Source organism: Oncorhynchus keta, chromosome 28 (assembly GCF_023373465.1).
Source record: "Oncorhynchus keta strain PuntledgeMale-10-30-2019 chromosome 28, Oket_V2, whole genome shotgun sequence".
Classification (NCBI taxonomy): domain Eukaryota; kingdom Metazoa; phylum Chordata; class Actinopteri; order Salmoniformes; family Salmonidae; genus Oncorhynchus; species Oncorhynchus keta.
This window is the reverse complement of record NC_068448.1, coordinates 79,376,971-79,390,933: the sequence shown is the minus strand read 5'-3', so window position 1 is coordinate 79,390,933 and position 13,963 is coordinate 79,376,971. Positions and strand designations below refer to the sequence as shown.

At 46.7% G+C, this 13,963-nt stretch overlaps 1 protein-coding gene across 1 annotated transcript in view; it reads right to left on the bottom strand.

Annotated features, from left to right (window-relative positions):
- LOC118379214 (potassium voltage-gated channel subfamily B member 2-like) overlaps positions 1–12,598 on the bottom strand; it is a 368,839-nt gene extending 356,241 nt beyond the window's left edge. The window contains exons 1-2 of the mRNA XM_052484130.1: positions 12,289–12,598; positions 6,353–7,002 (exon numbers count right to left, since the gene is read on the bottom strand). Of these exons, the coding sequence (XP_052340090.1) occupies positions 6,353–6,949 (597 nt within the window). The 5' untranslated portion in view covers positions 6,950–7,002; positions 12,289–12,598. The remainder of the gene's footprint in view (positions 1–6,352; positions 7,003–12,288) is intronic.
- Positions 12,599–13,963: the final 1,365 nt, after the last annotated feature.

The window sequence follows — 13,963 nt, the reverse complement described above, 5'->3', positions numbered from 1 at the left end:
GGAGGAAGGAACCTAAACCTATCGCTGTTACATGGAACTGGGTGTATATGAATGACAGTAACCTAAACCTGTCACTGTTACATTGAACTGGGTGAATGGAATATGAATGACAGTAACATAAACCTGTCACTGTTACATTGAACTGGGTGAATGACAGTAACCTAAATCTGTCACTGTTACATTGAACTGGGTGAATGACAGTAACCTAAACCTATCATTGTTACATTGAACTGGGTGAATATGAATGACAGTAACCTAAACCTGTCACTGTTACATTGAACTGGGTGAATATGAATGACAGTAACCTAAACCTGTCACTGTTACATTGAACTGGGTGAATATGAATGACAGTAACCTAAACCTGTCATTGTTACATTGAACTGGGTGAATATGAATGACAGTAACCTAAACCTGTCACTGTTACATTGAACTGGGTGAATATGAATGACATTAACCTAAACCTGTCACTGTTACATTGAACTGGGTGAATATGAATGACAGTAACCTAAACCTATCACTGTTACGTTGAACTGGGTGAATATGAATGACAGTAACCTAAACCGGTCACTGTTACATTGAGCTGGGTGAATATGAATGACAGTAACCTAAACCTGTCACTGTTACATTGAGCTGGGTGAATATGAATGACAGTAACCTAACAGGAATAAGACCCTCCTCATAAAAAAATGTATCGTCCTCCCTCATTTTAAACGGCACCAACCGCCACTGATTTTCTACTCCTTCACTATTCCCCTTCAGCCATTGGCTCCTTCACTATCCCCCTTCAGCCATTGGCTCCTTCACTATCCCCCTTCCGCCATTGGCTCCTTCACTATCCCCCTGCAGTAATGGGCTGCTTCACTATATCCCTACAGCCATTGGCCCCGTCACTATCCCCCTTCAGCCATTGGCTCCTTCACTATCCCCCTGCAGCCATTGGCTCCTTCACTATCCCCCTACAGCCATTGGCTCCTTCACTATCCCCCTGCAGCCATTGGCTCCTTCACTATCCCCCTACAGCCATTGGCTCCTTCACTATCCCCCTGCAGCCATTGGCTCCTTCACTATCCCCCTTCAGCCATTGGCTCCTTCACTCTCCCCCTGCAGCCATTGGCTCCTTCACTATCCCCCTGCAGCCATTGGCTCCTTCACTATCCCCCTACAGCCATTGGCTCCTTCACTATATCCCTACAGCCATTGGCCCCGTCACTATCCCCCTGCAGCCATTGGCCCCGTCACTATCCCCCTGCAGCCATTGGCTCCTTCACTATATCCCTACAGCCATTGGCCCCGTCACTATATCCCTGCAGCCATTGGCCCCGTCACTATCCCCCTGCAGCCATTGGCCCCGTCACTATATCCCTACAGCCATTGGCTCCTTCACTATCCCCCTGCAGCCATTGGCCCCGTCACTATCCCCCTGCAGCCATTGGCTCCTTCACTATCCCCCTGCAGCCATTGGCCCCGTCACTATATCCCTACAGCCATTGGCCCCGTCACTATATCCCTACAGCCATTGGCCCCGTCACTATATCCCTACAGCCATTGGCCCCGTCACTATATCCCTACAGCCATTGGCCCCGTCACTATCCCCCTGCAGCCATTGGCTCCTTCACTATCCCCTGCAGCCATTGGCTCCTTCACTATCCCCCTGCAGCCATTGGCTCCTTCACTATCCCCCTGCAGCCATTGGCCCCGTCACTATATCCCTACAGCCATTGGCCCCGTCACTATATCCCTACAGCCATTGGCCCCGTCACTATATCCCTACAGCCATTGGCCCCATCACTATCCCCCTGCAGCCATTGGCTCCTTCACTACCCCCTGCAGCCATTGGCTCCTTCACTATCCCCCTGCAGCCATTGGCTCCTTCACTATCCCCCTGCAGCCATTGGCTCCTTCACTATCCCCCTGCAGCCATTGGCTCCTTCACTATCCCCCTACAGCCATTGGCTCCTTCACTATCCCCCTGCAGCCATTGGCTCCTTCACTATCCCCCTTCAGCCATTGGCTCCTTCACTCTCCCCTGCAGCCATTGGCTCCTTCACTTTCCCCCTGCAGCCATTGGCTACTTCACTATCCCCCTACAGCCATTGGCTCCTTCACTATATCCCTACAGCCATTGGCCCCGTCACTATCCCCCTGCAGCCATTGGCTCCGTCACTATCCCCCTACAGCCATTGGCTCCGTCACTATATCCCTACAGCCATTGGCCCCGTCACTATATCCCTGCAGCCATTGGCCCCGTCACTATCCCCCTGCAGCCATTGGCCCCGTCACTATATCCCTACAGCCATTGGCTCCTTCACTATCCCCCTGCAGCCATTGGCCCCGTCACTATCCCCCTGCAGCCATTGGCTCCTTCACTATCCCCCTGCAGCCATTGGCCCCGTCACTATATCCCTACAGCCATTGGCCCCGTCACTATATCCCTACAGCCATTGGCCCCGTCACTATATCCCTACAGCCATTGGCCCCGTCACTATATCCCTACAGCCATTGGCCCCGTCACTATATCCCTACAGCCATTGGCCCCGTCACTATATCCCTACAGCCATTGGCCCCGTCACTATCCCCCTGCAGCCATTGGCTCCTTCACTATCCCCCTGCAGCCATTGGCTCCTTCACTATCCCCCTGCAGCCATTGGCCCCTTCACTATCCCCCTGCAGCCATTGGCCCCGTCACTATATCCCTACAGCCATTGGCCCCGTCACTATATCCCTACAGCCACTGTAATTCACTTAGAGACAACCAACATCAACGGAATGTAATGACCTTAGACTGTGTTAGTGACTATGGAAACGGTTTGAATTCTAAGATTGCTAATGACCGCAGGAAAATATGGCTAACACGATGACAAACGATGACCATAAGGACCGCAGGAAAATATGGCGAACACGATGACAAACGATGACCATAAGGACCGCAGGAAAATATGGCTAACACGATGACAAACGATGACCATAAGGACCGCAGGAAAATATGGCTAACACGATGACAAACGATGACCATAAGGACCGCAGGAAAATATGGCGAACACGATGACAAACGATGACCATAAGGACCGCAGGAATACATGGCTAACACGATGACAAACGATGACCATAAGGACCGCAGGAATACATGGCTAACACGATGACAAACGATGACCATAAGGACCGCAGGAATACATGGCTAACACGATGACAAACGATGACCATAAGGACCGCAGGAAAATATGGCTAACACGATGACAAACGATGACCATAAGGACCGCAGGAAAATATGGCTAACACGATGACAAACGATGACCATAAGGACCGCAGGAAAATATGGCTAACACGATGACAAACGATGACCATAAGGACCGCAGGAATACATGGCTAACACGATGACAAACGATGACCATAAGGACCGCAGGAAAATATGGCTAACACGATGACAAACGATGACCATAAGGACCGCAGGAAAATATGGCTAACACGATGACAAACGATGACCATAAGGACCGCAGGAAAATATGGCTAACACGATGACAAACGATGACCATAAGGACCGCAGGAAAATATGGCTAACACGATGACAAACGATGACCATAAGGACCGCAGGAAAATATGGCGAACACGATGACAAACGATGACCATAAGGACCGCAGGAAAATATGGCTAACACGATGACAAACGATGACCATAAGGACCGCAGGAAAACATGGCTAACACGATGACAAACGATGACCATAAGGACCGCAGGAAAATATGGCTAACACGATGACAAACGATGACCATAAGGACCGCAGGAATACATGGATAAACACGATGACCATAATGTATCACCACACACACTGCATGCAGCACATACATTACAGTCACCATACTGTCACCATACTGGACAATACAGTCACCATACAGTCACCATACTGTACAATACATTCACCATACTGTCACCATACTGGACAATACAGTCACCATACTGTCACCATACTGGACAATACAGTCACCATACTGTCACCATACTGTCACCATACTGGACAATACATTCACCATACTGTACATTACAGTCACCATACTGTACATTACAGTCACCATACTGTCACCATACTGTACAATACAGTCACCATACTGTACATTACAGTCACCATACTGTACATTACAGTCACCATACTGTCACCATACTGTACAATACAGTCACCATACTGTCACCATACTGGACAATACAGTCACCATACTGTCACCATACTGGACAATACAGTCACCATACTGTACAATACAGTCACCATACTGTCACCATACTGGACAATACAGTCACCATACTGTCACCATACTGTACAATACAGTCACCATACTGTCACCATACTGTACAATACAGTCACCATACTGTCACCATACTGGACAATACAGTCACCATACTGTCACCATACTGTACAATACAGTCACCATACAGTCACCATACTGTCACCATACTGGACAATACAGTCACCATACTGTCACCATACTGTACAATACAGTCACCATACTGTCACCATACTGTACAATACAGTCACCATACTGTCACCATACTGTACAATACAGTCACCATACTGTCACCATACTGTACAATACAGTCACCATACAGTCACCATACAGTCACCATACAGTCACCATACTGGACAATACAGTCACCATACTGTCACCATACTGTACAATACAGTCACCATACTGTCACCATACTGTACAATACAGTCACCATACCGTCACCATACTGTACAATACAGTCACCATACAGTCACCATACTGTCACCATACTGAACAATACAGTCACCATACTGTCACCATACTGTACAATACATTCACCATACAGTCACCATACTGAACAATACAGTCACCATACTGTCACCATACTGTACAATACAGTCACCATACTGTCACCATACTGTAAAATGCAGTCACCATACAGTCACCATACTGTCACCATTCAGTCACCATACTGTAAAATACAGTCACCATACAGTCCAATACAGTCACCATACTGAACAATACAGTCACCATACTGTACAATACAGTCACCATACAGTCCAATACAGTCACCATACTGAACAATACAGTCACCATACTGAACAATACAGTCACCATACAGTAGGATACAGTCACCATACAGTCCAATACAGTCACCATACTGAACAATACAGTCACCACACAGTCACCATACTGTACAATACAGTCACCATACAGTCCAATACAGTCACCATACTGAACAATACAGTCACCACACAGTCACCATACTGTACAATACAGTCACCATACTGAACAATACAGTCACCATACAGTAGGAAACAGTCACCATACAGTAGGATACAGTCACCATACAGTCACAATACTGTAGGATACAGTCACCATACAGTCACCACACAGTCACCATACAGTAGGAAACAGTCACCATACAGTCCAATACAGTCACCATACTGAACAATACAGTCACCATACTGAACAATACAGTCACCATACAGTAGGAAACAGTCACCATACAGTAGGATACAGTCACCATACAGTCACAATACTGTAGGATACAGTCACCATACAGTCACCACACAGTCACCATACAGTAGGATACAGTCACCATACAGTCACCATACAGTCACCATACAGTCACCATACAGTAGGATACAGTCACCATACAGTCACCATACAGTCACCATACAGTAGGATACAGTCACCATACAGTCACCATACAGTCACCACACAGTCACCATACAGTAGGATACAGTCACCATACAGTCACCATACAGTCACCATACAGTAGGATACAGTCACCATACAGTCACCATACAGTAGGATACAGTCACCATACAGTAGGATACAGTCACCATACAGTCACCATACAGTCACCATACAGTAGGATACAGTCACCATACAGTCACCATACAGTAGGATACAGTCACCATACAGTCACCATACAGTAGGATACAGTCACCATACAGTAGGATACAGTCACCATACAGTCACAATACTGTAGGATACAGCAGTGTACTTCAGCTCTATGCTGAACGCACAGTAGATTGTGAGCACATTTCACAAAGCCCAATATCCAACAGAAACCTTGATGAGAACAGAGCAGTTGTTCATCTGTGCTGTAGTACTACTAGCTATATCTGCTACCTGGGACAACTTTTCCCCTCTTATTGCTCTCCTCTCCTCTCTTCACAAACACAATAAGTGACGATCCAGAAATACAAAAAATAACATTGCGCTCCCTCCCCTTCCCTTCCCGTCCCTCTCTCTCACTCTCTCTCTGTGTGGAGCAAAACCAGTGAGAGTACACACCACACACAAAACCAGCAGGGGTACAGTTACACCCTCTCCCATCCTTCCCTCTTTTTCGAATCCTTCCCTCTCTTACTTTGGCAGGCAGGGAAGAGCTGGGTTTCTCCAGGAGGTCCCAAAGCTTCTTCCTCTTCTCCTGGCAGCAGGTGTTATCAAACTCAATCTCTCCCTCTCTCTCTTTCAGCGTCTCCGCCTCCCTCCGCAGCTCCTCGTTCATCTGTTCTTTCTTCTGGTGGTACCGGGCCTGGCAGCAGGACTCCAGGTAGATCTCATCTATACCCCAGTAGTCGAGCTCCTGGCCAAACGACAGGGCGCACATCTCCTCCATCATGTGCAGCTTCCCTGTGCGGTAGAAGTTGAGGATCGAGGTGAAGGCGCCCGGGTGCCGGTCAAAGAAGTATTCGTTCTCATGGAGGCTGTAGTCGTCGCAGACCTCCATCAGGCTCTCGTGGGTGTTGCAGTCGCGGAGCTTACCCAGGCGGGTACGGGGCAGCCGGTCCAGCGTCCGCCACAGGACCTCATGGTTTAGACCTCCGACGTTGATGCGGACCCTCCTGGAGCGGGCCTTGGTGCGGATGATTTGGATGGGCTCTGGGGGGAGGGAGGTTACCCCTGGGTGGTTGATACCCCGTGGAGTGTTTAGGGGAGTCTTAGGTCCAACTGTCTCAGCCATGGTGGTGTGTTAGTGGAGGAGGAGGGATGGAGGACAGGAGGAGGGAGGCTTATCTGGGGAGGAAATTAGGGGAAATAAAAAGGAGCAGAATGCAGAATTATTTTGGGTCCTCATGAGAGAGAGAGAGAGAGAGAGAGAGAGAGAGAGAGAGAGAGAGAGAGAGAGAGAGAGAGAGAGAGAGAGAGAGAGAGAGAGAGAGAGAGAGAGAGAGAGAGAGAGAGAGAGAGAGAGAGAGAGAGAGAGAGAGAGAGAGAGGAGAGAGAGAGAGAGAGAGAGAGAGAGAGAGAGAGAGAGAGAGAGAGAGAGAGAGAGAGAGAGAGAGAGAGAGAGAGAGAGAGAGAAAGAGAGAGAGACAGAGAGAGAGAGAGAGAGAGAGAGAGAGAGAGTTGGTATTGTGAGAAAAAACGGAGGAACCTGTATATTGCCTTATGTGTGTTCAACATAGGATTTCACAAGAGAACAGAGGATTTTTAAAATGAAGAATGTATTTTCTTTAGTTGAATGATTGTTGTGTATTTTTATGTTTGTCTGTTCAATACGTGTTTTATTAGGTTTATATTGTATTCGATTGTTTATGCATTTTATGAAATTGTACATGCAGGACTCCCTCGTAAAGAGACACTGGTGACTCCCTGATGAAATAAAGGTCAGTAAAATGTAATTACTAAAACAGAGAAGAGATGGAGGTTCTGAACTGGCACATTTACAGATATCTCTATTGAACAGTGTTCTAGTCCTCACAGTAACAACACAGTGTTCTAGTCCCCACAGTAACAACACAGTGTTCTAGTCCTCATAGCAACAACACAGTGTTCTAGTCCCCACAGTAACAACACAGTGTTCTAGTCCCCACAGTAACAACACAGTGTTCTAGTCCTTATAGCAACAACACAGTGTTCTAGTCCTCATAGCAACAACACAGTGTTCTAGTCCTTATAGCAACAACACAGTGTTCTAGTCCTCATAGCAACAACACAGTGTTCTAGTCCCCACAGTAACAACACAGTGTTCTAGTCCTTATAGCAACAACACAGTGTTCTAGTCCTCATAGCAACAACACAGTGTTCTAGTCCCCACAGTAACAACACAGTGTTCTAGTCCTTATAGCAACAACACAGTGTTCTAGTCCTCATAGCAACAACACAGTGTTCTAGTCCTTATAGCAACAACACAGTGTTCTAGTCCTCACAGTAACAACACAGTGTTCTAGTCCCCACAGTAACAACACAGTGTTATAGTCCTTATAGCAACAACACAGTGTTCTAGTCCTCATAGCAACAACACAGTGTTCTAGTCCTTATAGCAACAACACAGTGCTATAGTCCTCACAGTAACAACACAGTGCTATAGTCCTCACAGTAACAACACAGTGTTCTAGTCCTTATAGCAAGGCAGGTTGCCTAGTGGTTAGAGGAGGCAGGTTGCCTAGTGGTTAGAGGAGGCAGGTTGCTTAGTGGTTAGAGGAGGCAGGTGGCCTAGTGGTTAGAGGAAGCAGGTAGCTTAGTGGTTAGAGGAGGCAGGTAGCCTAGTGGTTAGAGGAGGCAGGTAGCCTAGTGGTTAGAGGAGGCAGGTGGCCTAGTGGTAAGAGGAGGCAGGTATTCTAGTGGTTAGAGGAGGCAGGTAGTCTAGTGGTTAGAGGAGGCAGGTAGTCTAGTGGTTAGAGGAGACAGGTATTCTAGTGGTTAGAGTGTTGGACTAATAACCAGCATTTTAGCCTAGTGGTTAGAGGAGGCAGGTATTCTAGTGGTTAGAGGAGGCAGGTAGTCTAGTGGTTAGAGGAGGCAGGTAGTCTAGTGGTTAGAGGAGGCAGGTAGCCTAGTGGTTAGAGGAGGCAGGTATTCTAGTGGTTAGAGGAGGCAGGTAGTCTAGTGGTTAGAGGAGGCAGGTAGTCTAGTGGTTAGAGGAGACAGGTATTCTAGTGGTTAGAGTGTTGGACTAATAACCAGCATGTAGCCTAGTGGTTAGAGGAGGCAGGTAGCCTAGTGGTTAGAGGAGCCAGGTATTCTAGTGGTTAGAGGAGGCAGGTAGTCTAGTGGTTAGAGGAGGCAGGTAGTCTAGTGGTTAGAGGAGGCAGGTAGTCTAGTGGTTAGAGGAGGCAGGTAGTCTAGTGGTTAGAGGAGGCAGGTATTCTAGTGGTTAGAGGAGGCAGGTCGTCGAGTGGATAGAGGAGGCAGGTAGTCTAGTTGATAGAGGAGGCAGGTGGCCTAGTGGTTAGAGGAGGCAGGTAGTCTAGTGGTTAGAGGAGGCAGGTAGTCTAGTGGTTAGAGGAGGCAGGTAGTCTAGTGGTTAGAGGAGACAGGTATTCTAGTGGTTAGAGGAGGCAGGTAGTCTAGTGGTTAGAGGAGGCAGGTAGTCTAGTGGTTAGAGGAGGCAGGTAGTCTAGTGGTTAGAGGAGGCAGGTAGTCTAGTGGATAGAGGAGGCAGGTGGCCTAGTGGTTAGAGGAGACAGGTATTCTAGTGGTTAGAGGAGGCAGGTAGTCTAGTGGTTAGAGGAGGCAGGTAGTCTAGTGGTTAGAGGAGACAGGTATTCTAGTGGTTAGAGGAGGCAGGTAGTCTAGTGGTTAGAGGAGGCAGGTAGTCTAGTGGTTAGAGGAGGCAGGTAGTCTAGTGGTTAGAGGAGGCAGGTAGTCTAGTGGTTAGAGGAGGCAGGTATTCTAGTGGTTAGAGGAGGCAGGTAGTCTAGTGGTTAGAGGAGACAGGTATTCTAGTGGTTAGAGGAGGCAGGTATTCTAGTGGTTAGAGGAGGCAGGTAGTCTAGTGGTTAGAGGAGGCAGGTAGTCTAGTGGTTAGAGGAGACAGGTATTCTAGTGGTTAGAGGAGGCAGGTAGTCTAGTGGTTAGAGGAGGCAGGTAGTCTAGTGGTTAGAGGAGACAGGTATTCTAGTGGTTAGAGGAGGCAGGTATTCTAGTGGTTAGAGGAGGCAGGTAGTCTAGTGGTTAGAGGAGGCAGGTAGTCTAGTGGTTAGAGGAGGCAGGTATTCTAGTGGTTAGAGGAGGCAGGTAGTCTAGTGGTTAGAGGAGGCAGGTATTCTAGTGGTTAGAGGAGGCAGGTAGTCTAGTGGTTAGAGCTTTGGACCAGTAACCGAAAGGTTGCTTGATTGAATCCCTGAGCTGACAAGGTAAAAATCTGTCTTTCTGCCCCTGAACAAGGCAATTAACCCACTGTTCCCCCGGCAGGTCGTCATTGTAAATAAGAATTTGTTCGTAAATGACTTGCCTCGTTAAATAAAGGCTAAATAACAACAGCTAATGTTGATTTCCCTGTGTGATGGGACCTAAGGCTACAGTGACCAATCATGACGGAGGATCTGTTTTAAACGACCTCTCCACAGGAACATGTGTTGCCAGTTGGCCCCCGGATTCATGAAGCGTCTCAGACTACAGTAGGAGAGCTGATCTAGGATCAGTTATGTATTTTCCAACTCAATAAATAAGATCACATGGCCATTGGGGGTGGGGTGGAGTGGGGGGGGATCTGATCCTAGATCAGCAGTCCTATGAATACGGGCCCTGGATCATGTCTTCTTTCATTCAGAGAAGTATTTACCTGCAATTTACACAAGTCATTTTCTCCCTGCCAAAACCAACATCAATCGTTATCACTGCCTTGTCTCTTCTCAAGGTCCCTGGACGCTAGTATGGGTAAAACATGAGCGGACTATGTGACGCTTTACGGATAACACCCGAGGAAACGATATGAACCTTCACAGATAACACCTGAGGAAACTATATGAACCTTCACAGATAACACCTGAGGAAACTATATGAACCTTCACAGATAACACCTGAGGAAACTATATGAACCTTCACAGATAACGCCTGAGGAAACTATATGAACCTTCACAGATAACACCTGAGGAAACTATATGAACCTTCACAGATAACACCTGAGGAAACTATATGAACCTTCACAGATAACACCTGAGGGAACTATATGAATCCTTCACAGATAACACCTGAGGAAACTATATGAACCTTCACAGATAACACCTGAGGAAACTATATGAACCTTCACAGATAACACCTGAGGAAACTATATGAACCTTCACAGATAACACCTGAGGGAACTATATGAATCCTTCACAGATAACACCTGAGGGAACTATATGAACCTTCACAGATAACACCTGAGGGAACTATATGAATCCTTCACAGATAACACCTGAGTGGACTATATGAACCTTCACAGATAACACCTGAGGGAACTATATGAACCTTCACAGATAACACCTGAGGAAACTATATGAACCTTCACAGATAACACCTGAGGGAACTATATGAATCCTTCACAGATAACACCTGAGGGAACTATATGAATCCTTCACAGATAACACCTGAGGGAACTATATGAACCTTCACAGATAACACCTGAGCGGACTATATGAACCTTCACAGATAACACCTGAGCAGACTATATGAACCTTCACAGATAACACCTGAGCGGACTATATGAACCTTCACAGATAACACCTGAGCAGACTATATGAACCTTCACAGATAACACCTGAGCGGACTATATGAACCTTCACAGATAACACCTGAGCGGACTATATGCAGCCATATTACAGATGCAGCTAAAAAGTACATTTTGACCAACTCGACTAAGACATTTTTTGTTATATTCGACCATAACATATTACATAGGCTACATCTCTGCAGTCGAGCTCGTGTTCATTAGACATGATCAAATCGTTTACATCTATGCGAATATCCGTATTCCAAGTTTCCATTTTCTGTGCAATAAATTAGACGGTATTCACGGTAAGAAGGCGGGCGGGTGTGGGAGTGACTGTAAAATGTTGCGAAAGACGCAAATGTTTCTAATTGCGTTCGTCACTCCCCTGAGTGTTCACGGACTTTAAACGCAACACCTGGACACCTGGTAGCCTTTAATAACTGAGATTATTAATGGAGAGTAATAACTATATATTACAAAACCTAAATATAGCCTGAAGGTAAAATTAGGCATTTCGTTATTGATTAAATAGACTTCCGTTAAATTGCCTGGTATAATAAGGTGTGTGAATTGTGGATTTAAATAGGCTGAACTACGTTGTATTTATTACATCATATTTCAGTAATGTTTATGATCGTATTGATTGCAGCCGCCAGCCTGCCCCCCCATAAACTGTTGCACAACTCTGACGTTACACCATTGAGCCTAATTTTAACTAATTGAATTGTTTATATTTTTCGTATCACTAAATATATTCCACCTCGCACACCCACCAACATGCAAAATGTTATACTGTTTAAAGTAGCCAGAAAACACAGCAACAAGACTGCTTGGGCGATAAGGAAAGGTTTTTTTACCCTATTTAGAAAATGCACGAGTCGTACCTTGCCGAAATAAACCACCTTTTGCATGCAAACTCTTGCTCCGACGTGGGAAGGAGATAAATAATTGATCCGGGATCCCCTTCAGTCAATCCGCAAAGATTCCGAGCTCTGCGCTTTGAACGCGACTCTGAGTCAATAGACATGTCTCCAACATTTTGATAAACTCAAACGAGGAAAAAAAACATTTAGGCTACCCTCTTGATGAAAAATCCTCAGCAGAAATGAAGGAAGGCAGTTTTGTAGAGGGTGATAGAGACTCCCGGTGTGAGTATTCGATATATACCTCCATCGATGGGGGGGTATGAGTGCTGTGAGGGTACACCAGGCTACTGTGTGTGTGTGTGTTTATCTGCAGACGTCGAGTTGCGCGTAAAGTCAACGGGAGCGAACGGGAAAACGTACTGTGAGGCGAACTGCAGAGAGGAGAGGAGCAAGAGCGGAGCCGTCCCACAGACAGCCATTCAGTTTGTCCGTACAGTATATACACATGAGATGAGTAATGTAAGGTATATAAACATATAAAAGTGGCATTGTTTAAAGTGGCTAGTGATACATGTATTACAGAAAGATGGCAAGATGCAGTAGGTGGTATAGAGTACAGTATATATATATGAGATGAGTAATGGAGGATATGTAAACAAGATGCAGTAGATGGTATAGAGTACAGTATATACATATGAGATGAGTAATGGAGGTAAACATTATAATAAGTGGCATTGTTTTTTTAAACATTTTTTTTAGCAGTTTTTTTTAGCACTCTATGTTAGTGATGGCTGTTTAACAGTCTGATGGCCTTGAGATAGAAGCTGTTTTTCAGTCTCTCGGTCCCTGCTTTGATGCACCTGTACTGACCTCGCCTTATGGATGGTAGCTGGGTGAACAGGCAGTGGTTCGGGTGGTTGTTGTCCTTGATGATCTTTATGGCCTTCCTGTAACATCGGGTGGTGTAGGTGTCCTGGAGGGCAGGTAGTTTGCCCCCGGTGATGCGTTGTGCAGACATCACTACCCTCTGGAGAGCCTTACGGTTGAGGGCGGCACAGTTGCAGTATCTAGCTAACAATCCAAGGGCAGGTAGTTTGCCCCCGGTGATGCGTTGTGCAGACCTCACTACCCTCTATAGAGAGCCTTACGGTGTGTTGGCGGAGCAGTTTCCGTACCAGGCGGTGATACAGCCCGACAGGATGCTCTCGATTGTGCATCTGTAGAAGTTTGTGAGTGCTTTTGGTGACAAGCCAAATTTCTTCAGCCTCCTGAGGTTGAAGTGGCGCTGCTGCGCCTTCTTCACGATGCTGTCTGTGTGGGTGGACCAATTCAGTTTGTCCGTGATGTGTACGCCGTGGAACTTAAAACTTTCTAACCTCTCCACTACTGTCCCGTCAATGTGGATAGGGGGGTGTTCCCTCTGCTGTTTCCTGAAGTCCACGGTCATCTCCTTTGTTTTGTTGATGTTTCGTGTGAGGTTATTTTCCTGACACCACACTCCGAGTGCCCTCACCTCCTCCCTGTAGGCCTTCTCGTCGTTGTTGATAATCAAGCCTACCACTGTAGTGTCGTCTGCAAACTTGATGATTGAGTTGGTGTCGTGCATGGCCACGCAGTCGTGGGTGAACAGGGGGTACAGGAGAGGGCTCAGAACGCACCCTTGTGGTGCCCCAGTGTTGAGGATCAGCGGGGT